Source organism: Chiloscyllium punctatum, chromosome 19, assembly GCF_047496795.1.
Source record: "Chiloscyllium punctatum isolate Juve2018m chromosome 19, sChiPun1.3, whole genome shotgun sequence".
Classification (NCBI taxonomy): domain Eukaryota; kingdom Metazoa; phylum Chordata; class Chondrichthyes; order Orectolobiformes; family Hemiscylliidae; genus Chiloscyllium; species Chiloscyllium punctatum.
Window position 1 is genome coordinate 41,519,115 of NC_092757.1, and position 26,827 is coordinate 41,545,941.

General features: G+C 44.6%; 1 protein-coding gene across 2 annotated transcripts in view; it reads left to right on the plus strand.

Moving 5' to 3' along the window:
* The window catches only part of LOC140491280 (phosphorylase b kinase gamma catalytic chain, skeletal muscle/heart isoform-like), a 116,499-nt gene extending 91,066 nt beyond the window's left edge, over nucleotides 1-25,433 (plus strand). For both annotated transcript variants that reach the window (XM_072589249.1, XM_072589248.1), the window contains 4 exons: nucleotides 3,916-4,006; nucleotides 9,033-9,186; nucleotides 13,424-13,549; nucleotides 24,053-25,433. In XM_072589249.1, coding sequence (XP_072445350.1) covers nucleotides 3,916-4,006; nucleotides 9,033-9,186; nucleotides 13,424-13,549; nucleotides 24,053-24,322 — 641 coding nt within the window. In that variant the 3' untranslated portion in view covers nucleotides 24,323-25,433. The remainder of the gene's footprint in view (nucleotides 1-3,915; nucleotides 4,007-9,032; nucleotides 9,187-13,423; nucleotides 13,550-24,052) is intronic.
* The last annotated feature ends 1,394 nt before the right edge of the window (nucleotides 25,434-26,827 follow it).

A 26,827-nucleotide genomic window follows, 5' to 3' on the forward strand; every position in this document is an offset into this window, starting at 1 on the left:
TCCTACCCTCATCGATCAACTTCCTAACTTCCTCAAAAACTCAAGCTTGAGACAAAACCTCCCAGTCATAAGCCATCCTGACTCTCCATAATAATTCCATTCTTCTCCAAATGTGAGTAAATCCTCTCTAAGAATTTCCTCCAATAATTTCCCTACCAATGATGGACAGCTCACATCAGTGAGCATGTAACTTCCTGGATTATCCCTGGTGCCCTCCATATGGTAACCATGTTGGTAGTTTACAAGTCTTCTGGGACCTTGCCTGTAGCTAAAGTGAATACAAGGATCTCTGTGAAGCCCTCAGCAATCTCCACCCTTGCCTCCTTCGTATCCTAGCATCGATCCCATCAGGTTCAAGGGACTTCTCTACCTGACCGTTTTTAAAGCGGCCCAACATCTTGTTCTTTATATCAACATGTCCCACAGTATCAACATTTCCCTCCCTAATCTTACCATAATCAATGTCCTTCTTCTTTGTGAATACCAATGCAAGTACTCATTAAGGACACAGAAACATAGCCATTCACCCCTCTGAGCCTGCAACACCATTCAATATGATTATGGTTGATGATGCAATCTCAGTATCCCACTCCCACTTTCTCCCTTTCACCCTTGATCCTTTAGCTGCAAGGGCCACATCCAGCTCCCTGTTAAATCTGTAAAACAAGCTGGCCCTAACAGTTGTCTGTGAGCAGAGAATTCCACAGGTTCACAACTCTGACTGAAGAAATTCTTCCTCATCTCAGTCCAGAATGGCTTATCCCTTATTCTCAGAGTGTAACCCCCTAGATCTGGACTTCCCCAACATCGGGAACGATGTTCGCACATCTAGCCTGTCCAGTGCCTTCAGGATTTGTATATTTTTATGAGATCTCACCCCCCCACCCCTGGTTTATTCTAAATTCCAGTGTGTAAAAGCTCAGCCAATCCACTCTTTCTTCATCTGTCAGTGCTGCTATCCTGGGAATCAATCTGGTGAACCTTCTCTGGACTCTCTCAGGAACAGGAGTGTCCTTCCTCAGAGTAGCAGACCAAAACTGTGTGCAGTACTCAAAGTGTGGCCTCACTAAGACCCTGTATAATTGCAGTAGATGTCCCTACTCCTATGCGCAAATCCTCTCACTATGAAGGCCAGCATGCCATTAGCTTTCCCCACCACCTGCTGCACCAGCTGTACCATGATGGCACCCAGGATTAATGGTACCTCACCTTTTCCTAAACTGCCACCACTCACATAATAATCTGCTTATCTGTCTTTGCCACCAAAGTGGATAACCCCACATTATATTGCATTTGCCAAGCATTTGTTCACTGAGCCAGCCTGTCCAGGTCACCCTGTAGCCTTTAGCCTCTTCCTCACAGCCCACATTGCCACTCAGCTTAATATCATCTGCACATTTGGAAATGTTACATTCCTTCGTCCAAATTGTTAATGTACATTGTGAACAGCTGGGGTCCCAGCATTGAACTCTGCGGTACCCCACTTGTCACTGCCTGCCATTCATGAGAAGGACCCATTTATCCAAACTCTCTATTTCCTCTCTGCCAACCAGTTCTCTATCCACATCAATACATGACCCTCCAATACCACTCCTCATCCACTTTTCTGGCTCCAAACATAAATTCCCTCCTTTACCCTTGAGTGGACTTACCCTTTCCTTAGCTAGTTTCTTGTTCCTAATATACATATAAACCCCTTGGGATTCTGGTGGTATAGTGGACAGTGAAGAAGGTTATCTAAGATTACATAGAGAACTTGATCAATTGGTCAATGGTTGAGGAATGGCAGTTGGAATTTAATTTGGATCAATGTGTAGTATTGCATTTTGATAACACAAACAAGGGCAGGACTTATACAATTAATGGCAGGGCCCTGGGTAGTGCTGTAGAACATAGAGACCTGGTGGGTAGCATGGTGGCACAGTGGTTAGCACTGCTGCCTCACAGTGCCAGAGACCCGGGTTCAATTCCCACCTCAGGCAATTGTCTGTGTGGAGTTTGCACATTCTCACTGTGTCTGCATGGGTTTCCTCCGGGTGCTCCAGTTTCCTCCCATAGTCCAAAAATGTGCAGGTTAGGTGAATTGGCCATGCTAAATTGCCTGTAGTGTGAGGTGTAGGTGTAGGGGTATGGGTGGGTTGCTCTTCGGAGGGTCGGGGTGGACTTGTTGGGCTGAAGGGCCTGTTTCCACACTGTAAATAAGTAATCTGATCTAAAGCTAGGGGTTCAGATCCACAACTCTTTGAAATTTGCGTCACCAAATAGAGTGGTTAAGAAGGCGTTTAGCATGCTTGCCTTCGTTGCTGAGACCTTTGAATATCGTAGTTGATACATCATGCTTAGATTATACAGAATGTTGCTGGAGTATTGTGTGCCGTTCTGGTCATCCTGTTATAGGAAGGGTATTATTAATCTGGGAAGAGTTCAGAAAAGATTTACCAGGATATTGCCGGGAATGGAGGGTTTAAGATATAAAAATAGGTGGGAAGGCTGGGACCTTTTTTATTGGGCCGTAGGAGGTGGAGAGATTACTGAGGTTTATCAAACCATGGGGGTCATAGAAAAAGTGAATAGCCAGGATCTTTTCCCTCAGGTGGGTGAGTTCAAAACTAGGGTGCATATTTTTCCGGTGAGAGGAGAAAAACTTACAAAGGCCGTGAGGGGCAACCGTTTTTGCACAGAGTGATTCATGTGTTATGAGGTTGAAGATGTGTACTGTACATTTAAGAGAGAGTGAAAACTGTTTTGCTTTGAGAGCTTACAAGCACCTGTCATATGACTAGCCAGCAGTCTCAGAGTGTACTGGAAAATTGAAAAATGTGACATTTAGCTATGAAAAAGATACCTGAGTTGGTTGCTGTTTTGACAACAATTCAAATTTAACCAATCAGTTTAAATTATGCCCCAGGATACTAAAACCCAATCAAGTTTGAATTTATTGTTTTGCCAACATCAAACCAATTAGATTGGGGGCATTAAAAAAACAGGCATTTTGGAAATCAGACAGAATAACTGCCATTGAGAAAGACTGCCATTCAAAAACACTCTCAATCAAAGATACCTTTTTCATATGAAACATCTTCGCAGGAAACGAAAGAAAATGGCTCAGGGAGATCTACAGATAAAAGAAGACAGATGACAACAGCCATTGTATATTTTTAAAATTAAATTGATGTAATTTTAAGAATTTTTTTATTGGAACAGTATATTGTTATAGATCTGAAGACAGATAATGAGCAGTTAAGAGAAAGGGGCTTAATGTTGTGAATAGTTGTTGTTTAACATACACTTTAGAGTCAATGAATAAATGAATATTATTTTCTTTAAATAGTGAAATTTCGAAGTTCTCTGTCTCATACTTTAACAGGTTATGAGGTGAGGTGAGCTTTTCTGGGTGTTTGGTTTATTTAGCAGAGGGGTTTACTGACATGTTGTAACACATGTGTGGAATGAACTTCCAGAGAAAGTGGTGGATTCAGGTTTACTTACAACGTTTAAAAGATATTTGAATAAGTTTATAAATAGGAAAGATTTTGAGAAATGTAGGCCAAGTGCAGGCAGGTGGGATTAGTTTAGTTTGGGACCCTGGTTAATATGGACTGGTTGGTCTGACTATTTCCAAGCTGTAAAATGTGTTGCTGGAAAAGCACAGCAGGTCAGGCAGCATCCAAGGAGCAGGAGAATCGACGTTTTGGGCATAAGCCCTTCTTCAACAATGAGGAGGGTGTGCCAAGCAGGCTAAGATAAAAGATAGGGCGAAAGGACTTAGGGGAGGGGTGTTGGAAATGTGATAGGTGGAAGGAGGTTAAGGTGAGGGTGATAGGCCGGAGAGGGGGTGGGGACGGAGAGTGCTGCACAAATATGATGCTGATTACAACTTTTAGTTTAGCAACTTTCTGTTCTTACTGAATACAGAATTGTGCGGGACTCCAGGATACCTGGCTCCAGAAATTCTACTTTGCTCAATGGATGAAACTCACCCTGGATACAGCAAAGAAGTGGATTTGTAAGTATTTCCCTGTTGCACTGGTACTTGGCACTCTCATGGGCAGTGTAGAGCTGACCTTTCACTCTCAAGTCAGATGTGCATTTCCCCAAACCAGCTCAGGTAAAGTGCTTGGAAGTGGTCAGATTCTCACTGTGTTTAGAGAGCCTGTGGTGGGCACACAGTAATTCCAATACTGGCTAAGAGAGGTGGGGCCTGTAGGAGTAATATCACTCAATCAGGATTTAATAGAAGAGCCAGCAGTAAGGAGTCTCTGCAGTCAGGCAAATGTTGCTGTCGCTCAGAGGACACATCAATCAAAGGTGAGATCAGCACTCACTGTAATAGTTGTGTAGCTGGTTGCTGATGCCTGAGGAGTCAGCTCATCATGTGCTTTACAAACAACAGTATGGTCACTGCTGTCTCTTCCCATTGGAGCACCTGAAAGTGAAGACTTGAAAAGCCTCACCAGACACAGCCATGGGAATGGCAGCATCGTGGCACTATGGCTGTCTCACATATTCTGCATTGGCACAGGTTGCCATCTCTCAGGGTAGGCATATTTGCTACAGACCTTTGCTCAGCCCACTTTCCATCCATTTTTCAAGATGCAGCAATTCTTTTTGGTAACAAATATAATCAGATTATTTTATTTCGAAAGAAGAGGTAATTCCTTACACTTCAAATTAAAATTAAACCGTAAAGATGGCTTTGTGTGTAGGAGGTCATACCTCACAAATTTGTTAGCGTTCTTTGATGAAATGACCGGGGAAGGTTGATGAGATAGGATGGTAACTGTAAGAATTTCAGTAAGGCCTTTGATAAGGTTCCACATGGTCGACTGGTCTGGAAGGTTAGATTGCACATAATCCAGGAACGCAGGCACATTGGATACAGAGTTGGCTTCATGGTAGGAAGCTGAGGGTAATAGTGGAAGGATGCTTGTCGAACTGGAGGCCTGTGACTAATGGAGTGCCTCTGGGGTCATTTCTGGACTGGTTGTTATCCATGTGAATGATTTGAATGAGAATGTACAAGGCATGATTATTAAGTTTGCAGATGACACTAAAATAGGCGGTATCGTGGACAGTGAGGAGGGTTATCAGAAATTGCAGAAGGACCTTGATCAGCTGAGGAAGTGGGCCGGAAAATGGCAAATGGAGTTTAATACAAATAAGTGTGGGGTCTTGCATTTTGGAAAGTAAAATTAAGGCAGGAATTTCATGGGAGGGCCTTAAGGCATTTACTGGAACAGAGGGACTTTAGAGTTCAAGTGCACGGTTATATGAAAATGGAGTCACAGGTAGCCACAGGTGAAGAAGACTTTGGCACAGTGGCCTTCATCAGTCAGGGCGCTGAGTTTAGAAGTTGGGGAGTTATGCTGCAGTTGTACAGGACGTTGGTGAGGCCGCACTTGGAGTGTAGTGCTTAGTTCTGGTCACCTTGCTTTCAAAAGGATGTTATTAAACTGGAAAAAGTGCAGAAGAAATTTACAATGACATTGCCAGTACTCAAGGGTCTGAGTTATAGGGAGAGGTTGGACATGCTAGGACCTTTTTCTTTAGAGCATAGGAGATTATGGGGGGGGTTGTTATATAAGTGTATAAGATCAGGCACTCAGTCCTTTTCTCAGAGTTGTGGAATCAAGGACTAGAGGGCATCAATTTCAAGTTGGAGGGGAAAGAATAAAAGGGAACCTGAGGGGCAACCTTTTTACACAGAGGGTGGTACACATATGGAATGAACTGCTAGTGGAAATGATTGAGATGGGCACATTCACAACATGTAAAAGGCATTTGGACAAATGCATGGATAGGAAAGGTTTAGAAGAATATGGGCAAAGTGCAGGGAAATGGGGTTAGCGTGGATGGACAGTTTGGGCCAAAGAGCTGGTCTCTGTGCTGTAAGACTCTATGACTCTACATTAAGAGGCCCTGGAGCAAGTAAGTCACCAACCCTGGCTCATGATGCCATTTGTCTTTCAAAGGTGTTAATAAGATGAATTAATAAATGACTTAGTAAATGGAGAATTTCTAGTCAGAACAGTAACCCAACTAGGTCAAATTTATTGGCCTCACCAAGGATGGTGAAACAATCAATAGAAATGAAAGGAATTGAGATGCTGTAGGAGTTGTTTTTGGATTATTTCCTAACTCTGTGTAAATAGATCTCATACCCAAAGAATTAGACAGAAATTGGAAGAGGGAGGTAACTTACCTGGCAACTTTTGAAAATTTAAATTTAAAATGAACAAAATTACAAAGAGCTTAACATATCAACTCCTCTTTAGTAGAAATGTAAAACACACAGATTCAGAATTAAGAGCAATACCAAACAATCTAATCAGAAATTGAATCAAACCCCAATATCCCTATGTTATTACTTGAGGTGGTGTTTATGAGGATATGGATACCAGCTCAAATAGGAGTCAGTAAGGAATGGGCAGCGATCCATCAGGTGATGGGTATCGTAACAAACTTTTACAGATGACTCTTAATTTTCCATTGGCAGGTAACTTAGATATTAGGAAAACACAGGTTAAAATACTGAAACATTTTTATTCTCAAGCATTTCATAAAGGTGTGGTCAGATTTTGACAGATATGCCACAGATGTCAGACCGTGGTGAAAACCCAACCATCAATTGAACCTCAGCCTTAATGCCCTCTTTCAAAGAACCATTTAGTAGAGTCCAATAGATTGTACAAGACCACTACATTAAACTTGGAGTGGGAATCAATATCTTTTCTGTAAAATATGGATGCCCAAGTTTTCCTGAAACAGGATCTTTTAGAAAATTTATGGTAAAAATGGCAGTGGAAATTTTACAAGATATGAATTACCCAATGAAATATAATTAAAGGAAGGTTCAAACTTTTATGTCAGAAAAATTTCAAAGAAGTAATGAATAGTTTGGGATTTAAAAAAAGGTTCAGTCTTCAGCTTATCAACAACAGTCTCAAGATATTTAGAAAGATATATCAAACTTTCATGACCATGACTAGAGATTATTGTCAAGAATGTCCGAAAGGTTGGGATAGAGGAATTCCCTTTGCTGTTAGGGATGTTCCCAATTAATCTGCAGGATTTAGGCCTTTTGAACTGTTCAATGATTTACATTAGATTGATTCAAGAGAAATGTCTAAGCCAAAGCTCAGATAGTATACTCCCAGTCAATGTTTCAAATTTCAGACAGAAACATGAATTCCCCCAAAAGTATTTGAAAACCACTTGATAAACAATGAAAACTAGAGATGTGATTTTTTGTTGCTGAAGATGAGATATCATCTGGCTCTGAGGAACTATTAAAAGCAAAGCTCACTATACCTTATCAAATCAATGATGTGAACTATGTAGTGAGTAACATGTAGGAATAGAAGTAGGCCATTTGGCCCATCTTATAATACTCACCTCTAATTTCCTGTCTTTTCGACAAAATGTTTGATTCCCTACCTGGTTTAAGGATCTAGGAGAAAGTGAGGACTGCAGATGCTGGAGATCAGAGTTGAGAGTGTAGTGCTGGAAAAACACAGCAGGTCAGGAAAGAATCCGAGGAGCAGGAGAATCGACACTTCGGGCATATGCCCTTCATCAGGAATGGGTCTTATAGGCCGGAGGTGCTGAGAGATACATGGGAAGGGGGTACTGTTGGGGTGAAGGGAGCTAAGAATGCAGTGGTAGATTAAAGTGAAGTAGAAGGTCAGAGAGGAGGGTGGAGCGGATAGATGGGAAAGGCGATGGAAAAGCCAAGAGGGCGGAGTCAAAGTGGAGGCTTGGGACTGGGATAAGGTGGGGGAAGGGAAAATGAGGAAACTGGTGAAATCCCATGTGGTTGCAGGATCCCAAGGCATTCTTCCTCCAGGCGTTGGGTGGTTAGGGTTTGGTGATGGAGGAGGCCAGGGGCCTGCATATCCTTGGTGGAGTGGAGTGGGGGGAAGTTGAAGTGTCCAGCAGTGGGTTTGGTTGGTGCAGGTGTCCCAGAGACGTTCTCTGAAACGATCCGCAAGTTGGCATCCTGTCTCTCCAATGTAGAGGAGACCACATCGGGTGCAATGGATACAGTAGATGACATTGGTGGAGATATAGGTAAATGTCTGTCAGGTGTGGAAGAATCCTTTGGGGCCTTAGACGGAGATGAGGGAGGAGGTGTGGACACAGGTTTTGCACTTCCTTTAGTGGCAGAGGGAGGGAGGTGCTGGGAGTGGGGTGTAAGCTGGTGTAGGGATCTGACAAGGGATTTGCAGAAGGAATGGTCTCTTTAAAATGCTGATAGGGGCGGAGAGGGAAATATATCTTTGGCGGTGGGGTCTGTTTGTCAGTGGTGGAAGTGGCGGTGGATAATGTGATGTATCTGAAGGTTGGTGGGGTCGAAGGTGAGGACCAGGGTGGTTTTGTCCTTGTTGTGTTGGGAGAGGTGGAGTTCAAGGACAAAGGTGCAGGAAGTGGAGGAGATGCACTGGAGGGCATCATCGACCACGTGGGAGGGTAAATTATGGTCTTTGAAGAAGGAGACCATCTGGGATTTTCCGTGGTGGCATTGGTCCTCCTGGGACCAGATGCGGTGGAGGTGGAGGAATTGGGATGGAGGGATGGCATTTTTGGAGGAGGGAGGGTCGGAGGAGGTGTAGTCCAGTCCAACCTTGAATCCCACCCCTCCCAACCCAATCTTCTGTTAAGCGTTTCCCCCACTTTTCTCACATATTTCCTCTGTCAGGGTTTTATCCTCTCATTTAACCTGTCCATGCATGTTTAAACAGCAATCACAACAACTTTGAACTGGTCAGCGATTGGCTGCAGTGTCCCCAGGGAATAATCCAGAGCAGCACAAGCTGACGTTTTTCTCTGTCTAAACTGAAAATAGTGCAAATACAAAAGAGCAGTTGTCTTCACTGACAACAATGATCCAATACAGCTCTTGCTTGACCTTACCAAGTCTCAGTACACAATGGAACGTGGAACCAGAATGGAGCATTTCTGCCATTGACAGCCAAACTTTGTTGCAAGGATCTGCAACGGGTAACTCTGATGTGGGATTGTTCTGTGCGCAGGTGGAGTTGTGGAGTAATTATGTACACACTGCTGAGTGGCTCACCACCTTTCTGGCACCGGAAGCAGATGCTAATGCTCAGGATGATCATGGATGGAAATTACAATTTTGACTCTCCAGAATGGCAAGATCGATCAGAAACTGTGAAGGATCTGGTGGGTATTTCAGAGGTCAGACTAATGACTCTTATTTCAATTATTTTCTCACATTTTAATTTTCAAATCTCGTAACCAAATTAATAATGAAGGACAGCAATGATAAGGGTGCATAATATATCATTTTTTCTCCCGCTGTTCCTCCATTGTCAAAATATTTTTAAGTTTCCAATGAAGTTCAGGGATGTAAGGCAGGGTAGTAAGTAGCATAGGGCATACAGAGGAAGGACAAGAAACCATCAGTGCTTTGTGATCCGTTACTCTGTTGTTGAGGTTCCCACTCACTTTGCTTATTACTGACAATATGACTGAAGCATTAACCCATAACTAACAACGGTGGTCAGGGGTTAGCACTGCTACCTTACAGCACCAGGGACCCAGGTTCAAGTCCAACATCAGGTGACTGTCTGTTTAGAGTTTGCATGTTCTTCTCGTGCCTGCATGGGTTTCCTTCCACACCTTCCATGGTGTCCAGGGCAATTTAGATTAGTCAAGGGAGATGCAGGATTACAAGGATAGGGTAGGAAGGTGCATCTTGGATGCTGTTTGGAGGGTCAGTTTGGATTCAATGGACTGAATGGCTTGTTTCCACACTATAGTGATTCTATGATTAATTAACTCCCATTCTTCTGAAGAAACGCTTATGTACAATTTGCCTTCCAAATTGCATGTTGTTCCTCCAATCTAGATTTCAGTGACTGACGAACAAGGAGACTCTTGGATATCAACATTTCCCAATGTCTTATTTAAATAATGCTCTACACTTCCTACCAAACTGGATAGTACCTTCAGGCTGCCTAAGTCCTCTTGATGTCACTTTTGCATCTTCCTCACAACTCACATTTCCGCCTGGTTTGTCATCACAGATCTGTAAATACTATATTTTGGACTTCAGGTCATTAAGAGATTGTAGGCAGCTGAGGCCAAGCACTGCTCCATTTATTGTAGGTGTACTTGACAAATTGGTAGAGGCCTTAAGGAGAACAGGTAACTATCATTTACCTCACATGCCTTTACACTCACACTGCTGAGTTGCACAACAAATTCAAGCTTCATGGGTCACTGAACTCAAAATGGTAACTCTGCTTTCTCTCCACAGATGCAGCCAGACTTGCAGAGTTTCTCCAGCAATTTCTGTTTTTTTGTTTCAGATTTTCAGCATCTACAGTTCATCCCTTTTATTTTAGCAACAAAATAATGCCTGGCAATATATGATTATCCATGAAATATTTAACATCAGTTCTATATACACCTTTCAGCTGGCCACTGATTAAATCATGGTTGCATGGTGAAAGGTTCAAAAAATGTGCAACATTTTTATCTGAAAAGGAACTATATCCTTCTAAATTTGTCTCTGATCTTTCTGCATTCATTCAAGTATTTATGACCCATAGGAATTGCAAACATTATTCTATTGATCATGGAAACAGACAATAAGAGCAGGAATAAACCATTTGGCCCTTCCAAGCTGTTATGCATGGTGATTCAGTATGATCTTGAACATCCAGCTCAATAACATGATTCTGCTTTTCCTCCACATACTCTTTGGTCCTTTGAGTGCCAAGTGGATATCCCATTTCTTCTTGAATGTTCCGATCCTGACTGTTTCTGTAGTAGTGAGTTCCATCGGCTCACTGATCTGAGTGAAGAAATTTCTCCTCATCTCAATCCTAAATGGTTTATACCATGTTTTTGGATTGTGACATCTGTTTCTGGATTCACCTGTCATCAGGAATACCCATCCTGCATTTACCCTCTTAAAGTGACAGCACCGTACATTAGTGTCTGAAAGAGCTATTATTACACAAGGCACACCCTATTTAAACTAACTGACTGCAACATCTGAAATAAAAAGCACCAACACTCACTGCCTTTGAATCTAATAATCTTCAACCTAATCTGGAATTAGAACTTTTTATCTTGATAACATCCCCCAATTTGTTATGGACCAGATCAAACCCCCTCAAAATACATTAAGATGATAGCCGAGAGCCTAACATTTTCTTATTTTAAAGATGTGTATTCACTATAAGGAGAAGTTGGACAAATTTGGATGTTTTGCATTGGTGTTGGAAGCTGAGGAGCAACCTGATAAAACTATAAAATTATGAGAGGCATCGATAGGGTGGAAGACAGAGTCTTATTCCCAGGGTGGAAGTGTCAAATGCTAGGGGGCATGGTTTTAAGGTGAGGGGGAGTGTTTAAAGGAGATGTGCGAGACAAGTCTTTTTTTACACACGGGGTGGTTGGTGCCTAGAACACACTGCCAGTGGAGGTGGTGGACAACATACGATAGGAATGTTTGAGAGCTATTTAGATAAACATGAACAGGCAGGGAACTGAGGAAGGGTCACCGGATTTGAAATATTAACTTTGATTTCTCTACACAAACACTGCCAAACCTGCTAAGCTTTTCCAGCTACTTCTGTTTTTGGCCAGATCTTGTCTTATTAAAATTAGCCTTCCCCCAATTCAAAACATTTATTTCCAGTCCATCTTTGTATTTATCCATCATTATCTTAAATCTTACTGTCATGGCTTAACTTTACAGTCTATTTATTGTAAATTGGAGACTGTAAAGCATTCTTCGTAGCTGCTCACCATTCACTTTCTTCCCCATTGTTCTTGCCCCGAACCACGACTATATCAAGCTATTGCACCCGAAATTGCACCATTTAGCCCTCAAACCTCATTGGTTTATCCCTGAGTCTCACTGTTTTCTTCCCTTGTTTACTCGCTGCTTTATCCTCAAAATCTTACTGCTTTGTCCTCTGAATTCTTGCTCAAGGAGACAAAGTGAGAGAGAAATTTAAAGTAACAATCATGAGTGGCTTAGAGAATTACATACAGTTGAGAGGAAGGGAGGGTATTCAACAGAGAAAGAGGAGGGCAGAAGGAAATATAGGAAAATGATCAAGAAAAAGTACATAAGAAATATGAACAGGGTAAGAAGGCTGTGCCATGGCCTGGTTCATAATTCAGCAAGCAAGCTGTAGAGACTGAGTCATTAAGTACATTCAAGGCTGAGATAGGGTTTTAATCAGTAAGGGAATCAAGAGTTATGTGGAAAAGTGGAGTTATGCAGGAAAGTGGAATTGAGGATTATTAGATCAATTGTGATCTCTCTGAATAGCAGAGCAGAGTTGATGGGCTGAATGGCTATTTATGCTCTTACATGTTCCGTCTTGTGGATGTTTGACCAGAAATAGCATATCTATTTTTCAGTCTGGTCAGTATCAGACCCAGTGATTCCAACTTTTATTGGAAACATTGAGGCCATGCAAAAAGTCAGTGACTTCTCATCAGAAATGGGAAAAGTTTGAAGCAGCATTGACTTTGAGCAAGGGGTGGACAGGACAAGGATGAATGAAAGGTCTGTGATCGGATGGAAAATTGAATGATGAACACATTAGTCTGCCAGGGCCAAAAGGAATGGTGATGTTGGCAGGAAAAGGAACAAGGAAATTAAAGGCGTATCAGCAACAGGTTAGCTAGTCGGAAAGAGCATGATGAAACAAGTAAAGACAAGGAAGCAAATTGATGCAACTGAGTTTACACCCTGACGTTGTGGATTCATTGTTGAGTCCAGAAAGCTGTCCATCCAGTCTATGTCAATTTTCATGAGAACAGGAGAACAGGAGTCACAATGAGATGGAGGATTAAAATGACAGTGGAAACTCAGTGTTGTCCTTGCACACAGAGTGGTGGATTGCCACACAGCAAGCACTCAATCTGTGTTTCGACTGTGTGATATGAGAAGACCACATGATCAGCAGTGAATATAACAGACTCGATTGAAAGGAGTACCGCAGAATCACTGCTTCACCTACAAGGAGTGTCTGTGGCCTCCTGTGTTGAGAAGAGAGTGACTGAAAGTGTAGGTGTTCAGGATTCAAAGATGAAGGAAAACTAAAGAGAGAGAGGTGTCTGTTTTGGTGCTGTCAAGACTGGTGTCAGGAAACTGGGGTTACTTTGGATCCCAATGGGAGATGAAATTATCTGGTGACTAGGACATAAACATTGAGCATGGACCCATGATCAAATGGATACCACTTGCACAGGTTTTACTACAATTTTTGAGGCAGATCAAAATATGACTGGCGTATGACAGAATAAAATAAATGGATCTTGATATAGAATTCAGCGGGAGCACAGAGGGAAGAGTGCACAGTGAGGCATGCTGTTGTTGTCAAGCATGTGCTGTTCTAATGTGTTCTTTTGTTTTTGTAATGAATAGATTTCCCACCTTCTGGTCGTGAAACCTGAGAATCGATTCACAGCAGATCAAGCCCTAGCACACCCTTTCTTCCAGCAATATGTGGTCGAGGAAGTCCGCCATTTCAGTCCTTTCAGAAAGTTTAAGGTAAAAGTCTAAGATAACACCAGACAGTGGACCCTATCAGCAGCACCAAGATCCAGCATCACTGCAGCTAGATTGTAACCAATTGGCTTTGATTGATGCAGATTGGAACCCTGAACATTAATAACCTCAGAGTTCTATCAACAGTTACAAAGGGAAATCTCCGCCAAAAGGGATAGTCCACTTTCCCTCGATACTTCCTCAGAATTATCCATTGTTTTGCAGCCAAGTGAGCTTATTAATGTTGATATTTTTGATCAGCTTTTTCATGGATGTTATTACATATCTCTGAAACAAATGGGGTGTGAAGCTGGGAAGTAGGAATACTGCCACAGTGTACATTGATCACTGTTGTAATGTAGAACATATGGAGACAATGTATGCAGAACCCACAAACATCAATGAGTTAAATGCTCAAGTAGTCAGTTTTGAGGATGTTTCTTGAGAAGTTGCTGTTAGTCAAAGATTTTGAGCACAGAAAATGGCCCTTGACCCTGTCGAGTTAGCGCCGGTCAAAAGCAACCACCTAACTATTCTAATCCCATTTGCCAGCATTTGGCTCATAGGCTTGTATGTCTTGGCATATCTAAATACAGCTTCAATGTTCTGAGGGTTTCTGCTTTCTCCATCCTTACAGGCAGTGAATTCCAGATTCCCATCTTGGTGAAAGGTTTTATTTCACATCTCCTCTAAACCTTCTGCCCCTTACCTTTTAAATCTACATCTTCCGGTTATTGATCCTTACATCAAGAAGAAAATGTCCTTCCTGTCTATCTCTGTCCCTCATTAATGTATACATCATAATCAAGTCCCTTCTCAATCCCCTCTGCCCTCAGGAAAAATACTCCTATCTGTCCAATCTTCCTTATAACTGAAACTATCCAACCCAAGCAGCAGCCAGGTAAATCTCCCTCTGCACCCACTCCAATGTTAATGCATCCCTCCACAATGTGAATTCCAAAACTGCATACAATACTTCAGCTGTGACCTAAACAACATTTTATATAGCTGCCGCATATAACCTCCCTGATTAGATTAGATTCCCTACAGTGGAAACAGGCCCTTCGGCCCAACCAGTCCACACCAACCTGCCAAAGAGCAACACACCCAGACCCATTTCCCTCTGACTACTACACCTAACACTACGGGCAAATTAGCATGGTTAATTCACCTAACCTGCACATCTTTAGATTGTGGGAGGAAACTGGAGTACCCAGAGGAAACCCACGTAGACACAGGGAGAATGTGCAAACTCCACACATACAGTCGCCTGAGGCATTGGTGCTGTGAGGCAGCAGTGCTAACCACTGAGCCATTGTGCCACCCTTACTTTTATCCTATGCCTCAGCCAATAAAGGAAAATATCCCATATGCCTTCTAAATCACACCAAGATCCCTCTGATCCTCAGTGCTCCCGAAGGTCCTAATGTTCACCATGTATTTCCTTTCCTTATTTATCCTGCTCAAGTGCATCACCTCACATTTATCTGCATTAAATTCCATTTGGTGCTGTTTAGTACACCTGACCATCCCATCTATATCCTCTGCATTTAAAGTTAAAAATGACACAACACCAGGTTATAGTCCAGCAAGTTTATTTGGAAGCACTAGCTTTTGGCGCACTGCTCCTTCATCAAGTGGTTGTGGTCCACCATCAACTATACGCCTCTGCTTTCTGCCACTCAGCCAATTGTGGATCCAATTACCAAATTTCCTTTGTTCCCATGGGCTCTACCTTTGTTGTCAGTCTCCCATGTGGAACTTTATCAAAAGCCTTGCTGAAGTCCAAATCAACTACATCAAAACATTGCCCTCATCCACTCAGCTGGTCACCTTTTCAAAAAAGGATCATGGGACTCAGAAGCAGGAGTAGGCTAATTCACATTTCAAACCTGCTCTACCATTAACCTCTACCATGGTTAATCTGGATGTGGTATCCACTTTGCTTCCATCTCTGCATCCATTCTATAACAAATAGCTCCCTTCTCTATCAAAAATCTATCAATGTCAGCCTTGAATATACTCAATAGGATGCTTCCTTTTGTGGGGCATCCTAGAGGTCATAATCTTAGGATAAGGGGCAGCAAATTTACAACAGAGTTGAGGAGAGACTACTTCTCTCAAAGGGTTGTGAATCTGTGGGATTCGCTAACTCAAAGTGTGGTGGATGCTGGGAGAGTGAGTAAATTTAAGGATGAGGTAGACAGATTTTTAGTTGGTAATGGGTTGAAGGGTTTTGGGGAGAAGGCAGGAAAATGGCAGTGAGGTGCTTACCAGCCATGATCAGATGGCAGAGCATACTCGATGGGCCAAATGGCCTAATTCTGCTGCTCTATCTTATGAAGTTACGAACAGTGGCCCAATCACCATTATTTTCTTTTTTTATAAATATTTTTATTTGGAAGACTTTTTTACATAAATATAAAATAACTACAGAATAATAGAGCAATCTTGCAATACAACAACAATAACCAAAAACAAACTACTACTCTACTCCACAAACAATATCGAAGAAAAAGGTACTCTACTCAAACTATAGTTCAATAAATAACTAAATCAAAACAAAAAAAAATGAGCTGAACCAAGGCAAATTAAATTAAATTACTTTGTTACAACACTCAGCGCAATCCCACCAATGCTCCCCACCACTGGGAGCATCAGTAGGCATGCCTGTATTTGTTTAGAATTCTTCCTCACAGGTCCCCGGGCTGCCAGACACAGCCCTCATACCTACACAAAGAATCCACTTATGTTGCTGTAGTCGAAACACCAAGTGACATGCTCTGAATTACCATCATTATTTCTTTGGTCTTTGAGTGTTTGAGTAGAATCAGTGGTCACTGTCATTGCTTCTTCAATTATTTTGCCATCTGTGAGCAGTTTCTTGGGGTTGTGCTCGATGACAACCAACACACAATGAAGCTTGAGTTCCAGCCCTTCCCTTTTGCACCGGTTTAGGAAAAAAAATACTCAAACTTTCAAAACAACCTTCAGCTCATCAAGTTTCCGCGATTGAAGCATGCTATTCAGGGAAATGTATCCCTGAATCTATTGTGCACCATTGTGTGGGGTCATTCCAGATTATCCTTTTTGCTTATCAATATATTTTGGTGACATATAAGGCAAACGCTGTGATCTTTTCCAGTTGTGAATAGAAATTAATTTTCCTATTCCATCTGGATGTTGTACATATTTGGCTTATTTTAGACACTGCAGATTCATCAATCATCATTGTTGCTTCACCTCGTAGTTCATGACGTCCCTCAGCTGCTGTTCTCATTGCAGGTCAACCTGTGCCTCTGGAACATCTGGAAGGCTGCTACTGCTTTCAAATGTGGAGGCACCTGAGGGCAATCTTTGATCTGTGTTTTCAGGACCCCAGGTCGCTTTGGATTGCTTTGATATTGGACTTAGGGTGCACTAGTGTTCTTTGTCATTTTTCTTTATTCTGCACACACCTGTTAACAAGCAGCTGGGAAATCTGCAGAGAATGGGCAGAGGAGTCAGTCAAGCTGAGCTACTGTTGCAGACAGCCTGCATGGTCATGATGGGCTAAATAGCCTCCTGTGTTTCTACTGCTGAAATGTACCAGCTTCACGCATCTATTCCAAGTATATTGCTTATTTATTTGTGTGCATTGCCGTCACAAAATGTACTTTACCTTGCAATACTTTAGCAACAGCACTGCAACAGAGGACAGCACTACAATACAGGGACTGCACTGCAATACAGGGACTGCACTACAATACAGGGACTGCACTACAATACAAGGACTGCACTGCAATAAAGGAATGCACTGCAACAGAGCACAGCACTACCATAAAAGGACTGCACTGCAATACAGGGACTGCACTACAATAAAGAACAGCACTGTAACACAGGACAGCACTGTAACATAGGACAGCAGTGCAATAAAGGACAGCACTGCAATACAGGGACTGCAATGAAATTAAGGACGGCACTGCAATACAGGGACTGCACTGCAATAAAGGACAGCACTGCAATACGGAACAGCACTGCAACATAGGGACTGCACTGCAATAAAGGACAGCACTGCAATACAGGACAGCAGTGCAATACAGGGACTGCACGACAATACAGGGACTGCACTGCAATAAAGGACAGCAAAGCAATACAGGGGCTGCACGACAATACAGGGACTGCACTGCAATAAAGGACAGCACTGCAACAGAGGACAACAATGCAATACAGGGACTGCACTGCAATACAGGGACTGCACTGCAATACAGGGGCTGCACTACAATACAGGGAATGCACTGCAGTAAAGGACAGCGCTGCAACAGTGGACAGCACTGCAATACAGGGACTATACTGCAATGAAGGACAGCACTGCAATATGGAACAGCATTGCAATACAGGCACTGCACTGCAATACGTGGACTGCACTGCAATAAAGGACAGCACTGCAATAAAGAACAGCACTGCAATACGGGACTGCACTACAATATAGGACAGCACTGCAATACAGGACAGCACTGCAATACAGGGACTGCACTGCAATAAAGGACAGCACCGCAATACAGGATAGTAATGCAATATGGGACAGCACTGCAATACAGGTACTGCACTGCAATGATGGGACTGCACTGCAATAAAAGACACATATTGCAATACAGGACAACACTGCAATAAAGGACAGCACTGCAATACAGGGACTGCAGTACAACACAGTGACTGCACTGCAATACGGGACATCACCGCAATAGAGGGACTGCACTGCAATAAAGGACAGCACTGCAATACAGGACAGCACGGCAATAGAGGGACTGCACTGCACTAAAGGACAGCACTGCAATACAGGACAGCAATGCAATACGGGACAGCAATGCAACAAAGGACAGCACTGCAATACGGGACAGCATTGCAATACAGGTACTGCACTGCAATAATGGGACTGCACTGCAATAAAGGACTGCACTGCAATACAGGACAACACTGCAATAAAGGACAGCACTGCAATGTAGGACAGCACTGCAATATAGGACAGCACTGCGATACGGGACAGCAATGCAACACAGGGACTGCACTGCATCAGAGGACAGCACTGCAATACAGGGACTGCACTGCAATACCGGACAGCACTGTAACACAGGACAGCACTGCAATGTGGGTTAGCACTGCAACAAAGGACAACAGTGCAATACGGGACAGCACTGCAATATGGGACAACACTGCAATACAGGGACTGCACTGCAATAAAGGACAGCACAGCAATATGGGGACTGCAATGCAATACAGGGACTGCACTGCAATAAAGGACAGCACTGCAATATGGGATAGCACTGCAATAAAGGACAGCACTGCAATACAAGACAACACTGCAATAAAGGACAGCACTGCAATAAAGGACAGCAGTGTAACACAGGATAGCACTGCAATACAGGGACTGCACTGCAATACAGGACAGCACTGCAAAAAGGGTCAGCACTGCAATAAAGGTCAGCACTGCAATACAGGACAGCACTGCAATAATGGACAGCACTGCAATACAGGGACTGCACAGCAATAAAGGACAGCACTGCAATATGGGACAGCACTGCAATACAGGGACTGCACTGCAATGCAGGGACTGCACTGCAATAAAGGACAGCACTGCAACAGAGGACAGCACTGCAATAAAGGGACAGCACTGCAACAGCAGACAGCAATGCAATACGGGGACTGCAATGCAATACAGAAACTGCACTGCAATAAAGGACAGCACTGCAATACAGGACAACACTGAAATAAAGGACAGCACTGCAATGTAGGACAGCACTGCAATATAGGACAGCACTGCGATACGGGACAGCAATGCAACACAGGGACTGCACTACAATACAGGGACTGCACTGCAATAAAGGACAGCACTGCATCAGAGGACAGCACTGCAATACAGGGACTGCACTGCAATACCGGACAGCACTGTAACACAGGACAGCACTGCAATGTGGGTTAGCACTGCAACAAAGGACAACACTGCAATACGGGACAGCACTGCAATATGGGACAACACTGCAATACAGGGACTGCACTGCAATAAAGGACAGCACTGCAATAAAAGACAGCACTGCAATATGGGGACTGCAATGCAATACAGGGACTGCACTGCAATAAAGGACAGCACTGCAATAAAGGTCAGCACTGCAATAAAGGACAGCACTGCAATACAAGACAACACTGCAATAAAGGACAGCACTGCAATAAAGGACAGCAGTGTAACACAGGATAGCACTGCAATACAGGGACTGCACTGCAATACAGGACAGCACTGCAATAAAGGTCAGCACTGCAATACAGGACAGCACTGCAATAATGGACAGCACTGCAATATGGGACAGCACTCCAATACAGGGACTTCACTGCAATAAAGGACAGCACTGCAATATGGGACAGCACTGCAATACAGAGACTGCACTGCAATGCAGGGACTGCACTGCAATAAAGGACAGCACTGCAACAGAGGACAGCACAGCAATAAAGGGACAGCACTGCAATAAAAGACAGCACTGCAACAGCAGACAGCAATGCAATACAGGGACTGCACTGCAATACAGGACAGCACTGGAATATGGGACAGCACTGCAATATAGAACAGCACTGCAATAAAGGACAGCACTGCAATACAGGGACTGCACTGCAGTAAAGGACAGTGCTGCAACAGTGGACAGCACTGCAATACAGGGATTGCATTGCAATACAGGGATTGCACTGCAATACAGCGACTGCACTGCAATAAAGGACAGCACTGTAACACAGGACAGCACTGCAATACCGGACAGCACTGTAAAACAGGACAGCACTGCAATATGGGACAGCACTGCAATAAAGGACAGCACTGCAATACAGGGATTGCACTGCACTAAAGGACAGCACTGCAATATAGGACAGCAATGCAATACATGGACTGCAGGGCAATACGGGACAGCACTGCAACAAAGGACAGCACTGCAACAGAGGACAGCACTGCTATACAGGGACTGCAGTAAGACAGCACTGCAATACCGGGACAGCACTGTAATACAGGACAGCACTGCAATCGGGGACAGTACTGCAATACAGGAACTGCACTTCAATAAAGGACAGCACTGCAATATATGACAATGCTGCAATAGGAGACAGCACTGCAATACAGGGACTGCACTGTACTGTAGGACAGCACTGCAATATGGAACAGCATTGCAATACAGGCACTGCACTGCAATACGTGGACTGCACTGCAATAAAGGACAGCACTGCAATACAGGACAGCACTGCAATACAGGGACTGCACTGCAATAAAGGACAGCACTGCAATACAGGACAGTAATGCAATACGGGACAGCACTGCAATACAGGTACTGCACTGCAATGATGGGACTGCACTGCAATACAAGACACATATTGCAATACAGGACAACACTACAATAAAGGACAGCACTGCAATACAGGGACTGCAGTACAACACAGTGACTGCACTGCAATACGGGACATCACCGCAATAGAGGGACTGCACTGCAATAAAGGACAGCACTGCAATACAGGACAGCAAGGACAGCACGGCAATACAGGGACTGCACTGCACTAAAGGACAGCACTGCAATACAAGACAGCAATGCAATACGGGACAGCAATGCAACAAAGAACAGCACTGCAATACGGGACAGCATTGCAATACAGGTACTCCACTGCAATAATGGGACTGCACTGCAATAAAGGACAGCACTGCAATACAGGACAACACTGCAATGTAGGACAGCACTGCAATATAGGACAGCACTGCGATACGGGACAGCAATGCAACACAGGGACTGCACTACAATACAGGGACTGCACTGCAATAAAGGACAGCACTGCATCAGAGGACAGCACTGCAATACAGGGACTGCACTGCAATACAGGACAGCACTGCAACAGAGGACAGCACTGCAATACAGGGACTGCACTGCAATACAGAGACAGCACTACAATACAGGGACTGCATTGCAATACAGGACAGCACTGCAATACAGGGACTGCACTGCAATACAGAGACAGCACTACACTACAGGGACTGCACTGCAATACAGGACAGCACTGCAACAGAGGACAGCACTGCAATACAGAGACAGCACTGCAATACGGGATAGCATTGCAATAAAGGACAGCACTGCAACAGAGGACAGCACTGCAATATAGGTTCTGCACTGCAATACAGGTACAGCACTGCAGTAGAGGGACAATACTGCAATACAGGGGCAGCACTGCAATACAAGGTCAGCACTGCAGTACAGGACAGCACTGCAATACGGGAGTGCACTGCAATACAGGACAGCACTTTAATACAGGACAGCACTGCAACAGAGGACAGCATTGCAATATGGGACAGCACTGCAATACAGGACAGCACTGTAACACAGGACAGCACTGTAACACAGGACAGCATTGCAATACGGGACAGCACTGCAACACAGGACAGCACTGTAACACAGGACAGCACTGCAACACAGGACAGCACTGCAACACAGGACAGCACTGCAACACAGGACCGCAGTGAAATACAAGACCACGCTGCAATACAGGACAGCACTTCAATACAGGGCAGCACGGCAATACAGGGCAGCACTGCAAAACAGGACCGCACTGCAATACAGGACAGCACTGAACACAGGACAGCAGTGCAATACAGGGCAGCACTGCAGTACAGACTCAGTTCCTTAAGTTAAAACATGTTCCATTTAAGCTTGCTAATCTAATTTCTTTCTTGCCTTTTATCTCCCTTCTCATGTTTTAACTTCTAATTACATTGCAGGCTGTCTCCTTCCTGAACTACCATCTCCCTGGCCATCTAGTTTAAATCCACTCCCAACAGCATTCAGAACCCTTCATGCAATGATGTTGATTTCATTTCTGTTCGGATGTAACCGGCCAGCTTGGACAGAAATGGTTAAATATTCGTCATGTACAGGCTCAAACAGTTTGTGTCATTCAGCCTCTCATTGATCAATACGGCAATGACCAATCCTGACAGGGTGGAAAACAACTGGGACAATGAATTTACCAAGAACTCAGAATAGACAGAAATTAATTCTATCCAGCGATCTCCAAGATTATTGTTAGAGGTTTCTTGGTGCAGGACAAAGTAATTAGCCAAGAATTGAATGGGATTGAGTTAACTTTATTGTCATGTGCACTTGAATTAGTGCAGTGAAAGGTTTGTACTGTCGCCACTTATGGGGCCATCTTGGGTACAAGATGGCGAGGTACAGATACTTAAGTATTTGGTACAAAATTGAAAGCGTAATAAATAAAAGTCCAGCATAAGAATAAAAAGGAAAAAAAGTACTCAAAATTACAGTCCTTTTCACCAAAGTCCATACCAGCTCAAGACTCCAGACCACGCTGGGCTTCAAAACTGAAGGCCTCGCCTACAGTCCACAATGTTCACATCTCCCAGTGACATTCTCCAGTCTGGGACTCCCCTCCCCACACCAGCCTCCAGTCTGGGCCTCACCTCCCCACACCGGCCTCCAGTCTGGGCCTCACCTCCCCACACTGGCCTCCAGTCTGGGCCTCCCCTCCCCACACCGGCCTCCAGTCTGGGCCTCACCTCCCCACACCGGCCTCCAGTCTGGGCCTCACCTCCCCACACTGGCCTCCAGTCTGGGAGTCCCCTCCCCACACCGGCCTCCAGTCTGGGCCTCACATCCCCACACCGGCCTCCAGTCTGGGACTCACCTCCCCACACCGGCCTCCAGTCTGGGCCTCACCTCCCCACACCGGCCTCCAGTCTGGGCCTCACCTCCCCACACCGGCCTCCAGTCTGGGCCTCACCTCCCCACACCGGCCTCCAGTCTGGGCCTCACATCCCCACACCAGCCTCCAGTCTGGGACTCCCCTCCCCACACCGGCCTCCAGTCTGGGACTCCCCTCCCCACACTGGTCCCCAGTCCAGGCCTCACCTCCCCACACCAGCCTCCAGTCTGGGACTCCTCTCCCCACACCAGCCTCCAGTCTGGGCCTCACCTCCCCACACCGTCCTCCAGTCTGGGCCTCACCTCCCCACACCAGCCTCCAGTCTGGGACTCCTCTCCCCACACCAGCCTCCAGTCTGGGACTGACCTCCCCACACCTGCCTCCAGTCTGGGCCTCACCTCCCCACACTGGCCTCCAGTCTGGGACTCCCCTCCCCACACCGGCCTCCAGTCTGGGCCTCACCTCCCCACACCAGCCTCCAGTCTGGGCCTCACCTCCCCACACTGGTCCCCAGTCTGGGCCTCACCTCCCCACACCGGCCTCCAGTCTGGGACTCCATTCCTCTTTAAGGAAGCTTAAAAGTTAAATGGTTCAACGAAATACTAGGAAAGAGAAAAAAAGATGAAAAGAATGGTTGATGCAGAGGAGTTCTGGCTGCATTGTCCAACTCTGCTGCCACATATAGGAACTTCTCAGATATATCATGTGGAAGAGTAAGGGAATGTGTGGAGGCATTGAGGGGATTTTAATTTGGTATATTGAGCTATGACTATTCTGTATTCTGTTTTCTAGACCATCATCTGGACTGTATTGGCCTCAGTTCGTATTTATTACAAATATCGCCGAGCGAAGCCCCTCACCAAACATGTGCTGATTCGAGATCCTTACGCTATTAAGGGAATTCGTAAAGTGATTGATGGCTGTGCCTTCAAGGTGTATGGACACTGGGTGAAGAAAGGTTTACAACAGAACAGAGCAGCCTTATTTGAGAATTCTCCAAAAGCTTTCCTGTTCTCACTGGGCAATGAGTTCGGTTATGTGTCTGAACAATGCATGGAATGAGTGCCTGTTCTTTCATTTAATTTCTGACCCCACTTTCCTCTTTAGTTTTTTTTAGTTTTCAGATGGGTTGTGTGTGAGGCTGATAATCTAACCACCAATTTAAGATTCATAGAAATATAGCACCAGTGTGAGCCCCATTGCAGTGATTAGAATTCAAACATTCATGTGTGAGGAGCTAACCATTTATTGAACTAGGCTTTCTGATAGTGCTCTCGAGATGCCCTAACCCTGATGGCAGTAACAAGTATCGTGTTCTCCCCCTGCCCAGAGTGTTCCTTTCTCCACTTCCCCCTTTCTAGTTCCATTCCTATCTTAAGGATCCTTGTTGTGTCTCTGACCATACCTCCCAATGTAAATGCATTTTGGAGAAGCCAGCTCCTACAGCAATTACCAATTTACTGACCATTTAAGGCACCTCCCCTCAGCCCTGCACACCACCACAGCTCTCAGGTGGTGGGCACTCATGAGACTGCAGCCAGTGGACATCAGAAGAGAAAGTACCTCAAGGGATTGGAGTCTCACCAGAGCTTGGCTGTCAGGATAGGGTTGTGTTAGTGGGTAGTTGAGCTTGACAGGGTGGGGAAAGGTGAACATAGAGGTGGGAAGAGTTTGGGAGAGCTCATTCGGCCCGGGGGTCAGCAGACGTTCAGCTTTCCTTTGTTCACAACTAGATCGAACAGGTGAAGTGGAAGACACACACTTGGTACAGACCTCCATTCACCATGGGGAATGTCGTAGCCGATTGAGGTCCAATTGAGGCATTCAAAGAGGGCACTGTATACTTTTTTGGAAAGAGTAAAGGCAGGAGATTGGCACAAAACAATGATACCCATTTGAAGAGACAGTATAGGGATGATGGGCTGAGTGACCTCTTTCTGGATCATTGAATCTTTGAATCTGTGGCACTAGCTTAAACTTATAAACAAAAATGAAAAGAACCAACAAAGAAGACACTTGCCCTGCATGAAATGGTAACTTTTTTTGTTCAGTCCACCATGGAATCTGTCCTTTACTGAATGATTGTGCTGTCAATGCATGTCGTCTGAGGCTGTGTGTGTGAAGTGCCTGCACTCTCGTTCTTTTCTAGTAAAGAAAAAAGTATCATTTTTGAGACTGTGTGTAAAATTTTTTCATTATTTTGTCATTATTTATATACATGCACATAAACCTGTGGATGACTCCTGTATGTGCATTCCTGCCTGTGTGATTAGAATATAACTCCACAGAGTCCGGGGTTCCATCACCAACTCCCCCTTTATTTAAACATGGAAAATCCATGACACTGATCCAGCTTCCTCAGAGTGACCAAAACCTATGTTTTCCTTTTATTTTTTTATTTTTTCCTTTTCTTCCTTTTTTTTAAACACCCAGAAACCAAACAATTACAATAAACATTAAAGAAAAACAAAAATTCAAAATAAACTTCTCCTCAGTAGCAGTAAATAAGACACACTGACTGTGTGGTTCCAGGCTGTTCAGAGCTCAGTCTCCTCTCCTCCTTAACACAGAAAAGTGGAGAGCCCTTCACTCACTGATCCAGCTCCCTCAGAGGCAGCTCTCAGAGTAAACAGAACCCCTGATGCTTCTGCTTATTTTTTATGTTGTGTGTGTGCAGGTGTCAGACACAGTGAAAAACAAGTGAATAAATCTTTATTTATATTCCATCACCAGGAAGGATGGAAACACCCGAGTGGCCAGTGACAAGCAGTGACCTTCTCATCAAAGGGCAATGCTGTGTGATCAAACAGTGAAGGGGAGGGTAGGGATTAAATCAAAATAGAGTTGGAGTGAAAACATTCCACTCCCTGCAGTGCCCACCTCTCCCTGAACAACTCCAGGGTGTTGGTGGACACCACGTGCTCCTTCTCCAAGGACACCCAGGCCCTAACGTAACCGCGGAAGAGGGGCAGGCAGTTGGCCCTAACGACCCCCTCCACGGCCCACTGCCTGGAGCTGCGTGTCATAGTTGAGGTTACGCACCTGGCAGAAAAAATACATCGCCAGGGCGCACCACCGAGGAGAAGGCTCAATGTAAAGGTATCGCCACAAGGTCTGAAGGCGAAACATCACGACCTGGGTGCGGACACACACCAGCGACAGACCGCCCTCCTCAATAGGGAGACTCAGAACCTGCGCGGCGACCCAGTGCATCTTTTTGTCCCAGAAGAAGTCGACCAACGTTCTCTGGATGTCAGCGACAAAGCCAGGAGGAGGGACCAAAGTGACCAGCCGGTACCACAGCATGGCGGCCACCAGCTGGTTTATGACCAGCACTCGACTCCTGTAAGATAGCACTCGGAGCAGTCCTGTCCAGCGGCCTAGGCGAGCCGAGACTTTGGCCTCCAGCTCCTGCCAGTTGGCCGGCCAGGATTCCTCAGCCGGGCTGAGGTAGACCCCAATACTTTTGTTTATCTTTTTTCTCTTTTTTCTGTACAAGCAGTGACCTTCTCACGAAAGGGCAATGCTGTGTGATCAAACAGTGAAGGGGGAGGGCAGGGAATAAAT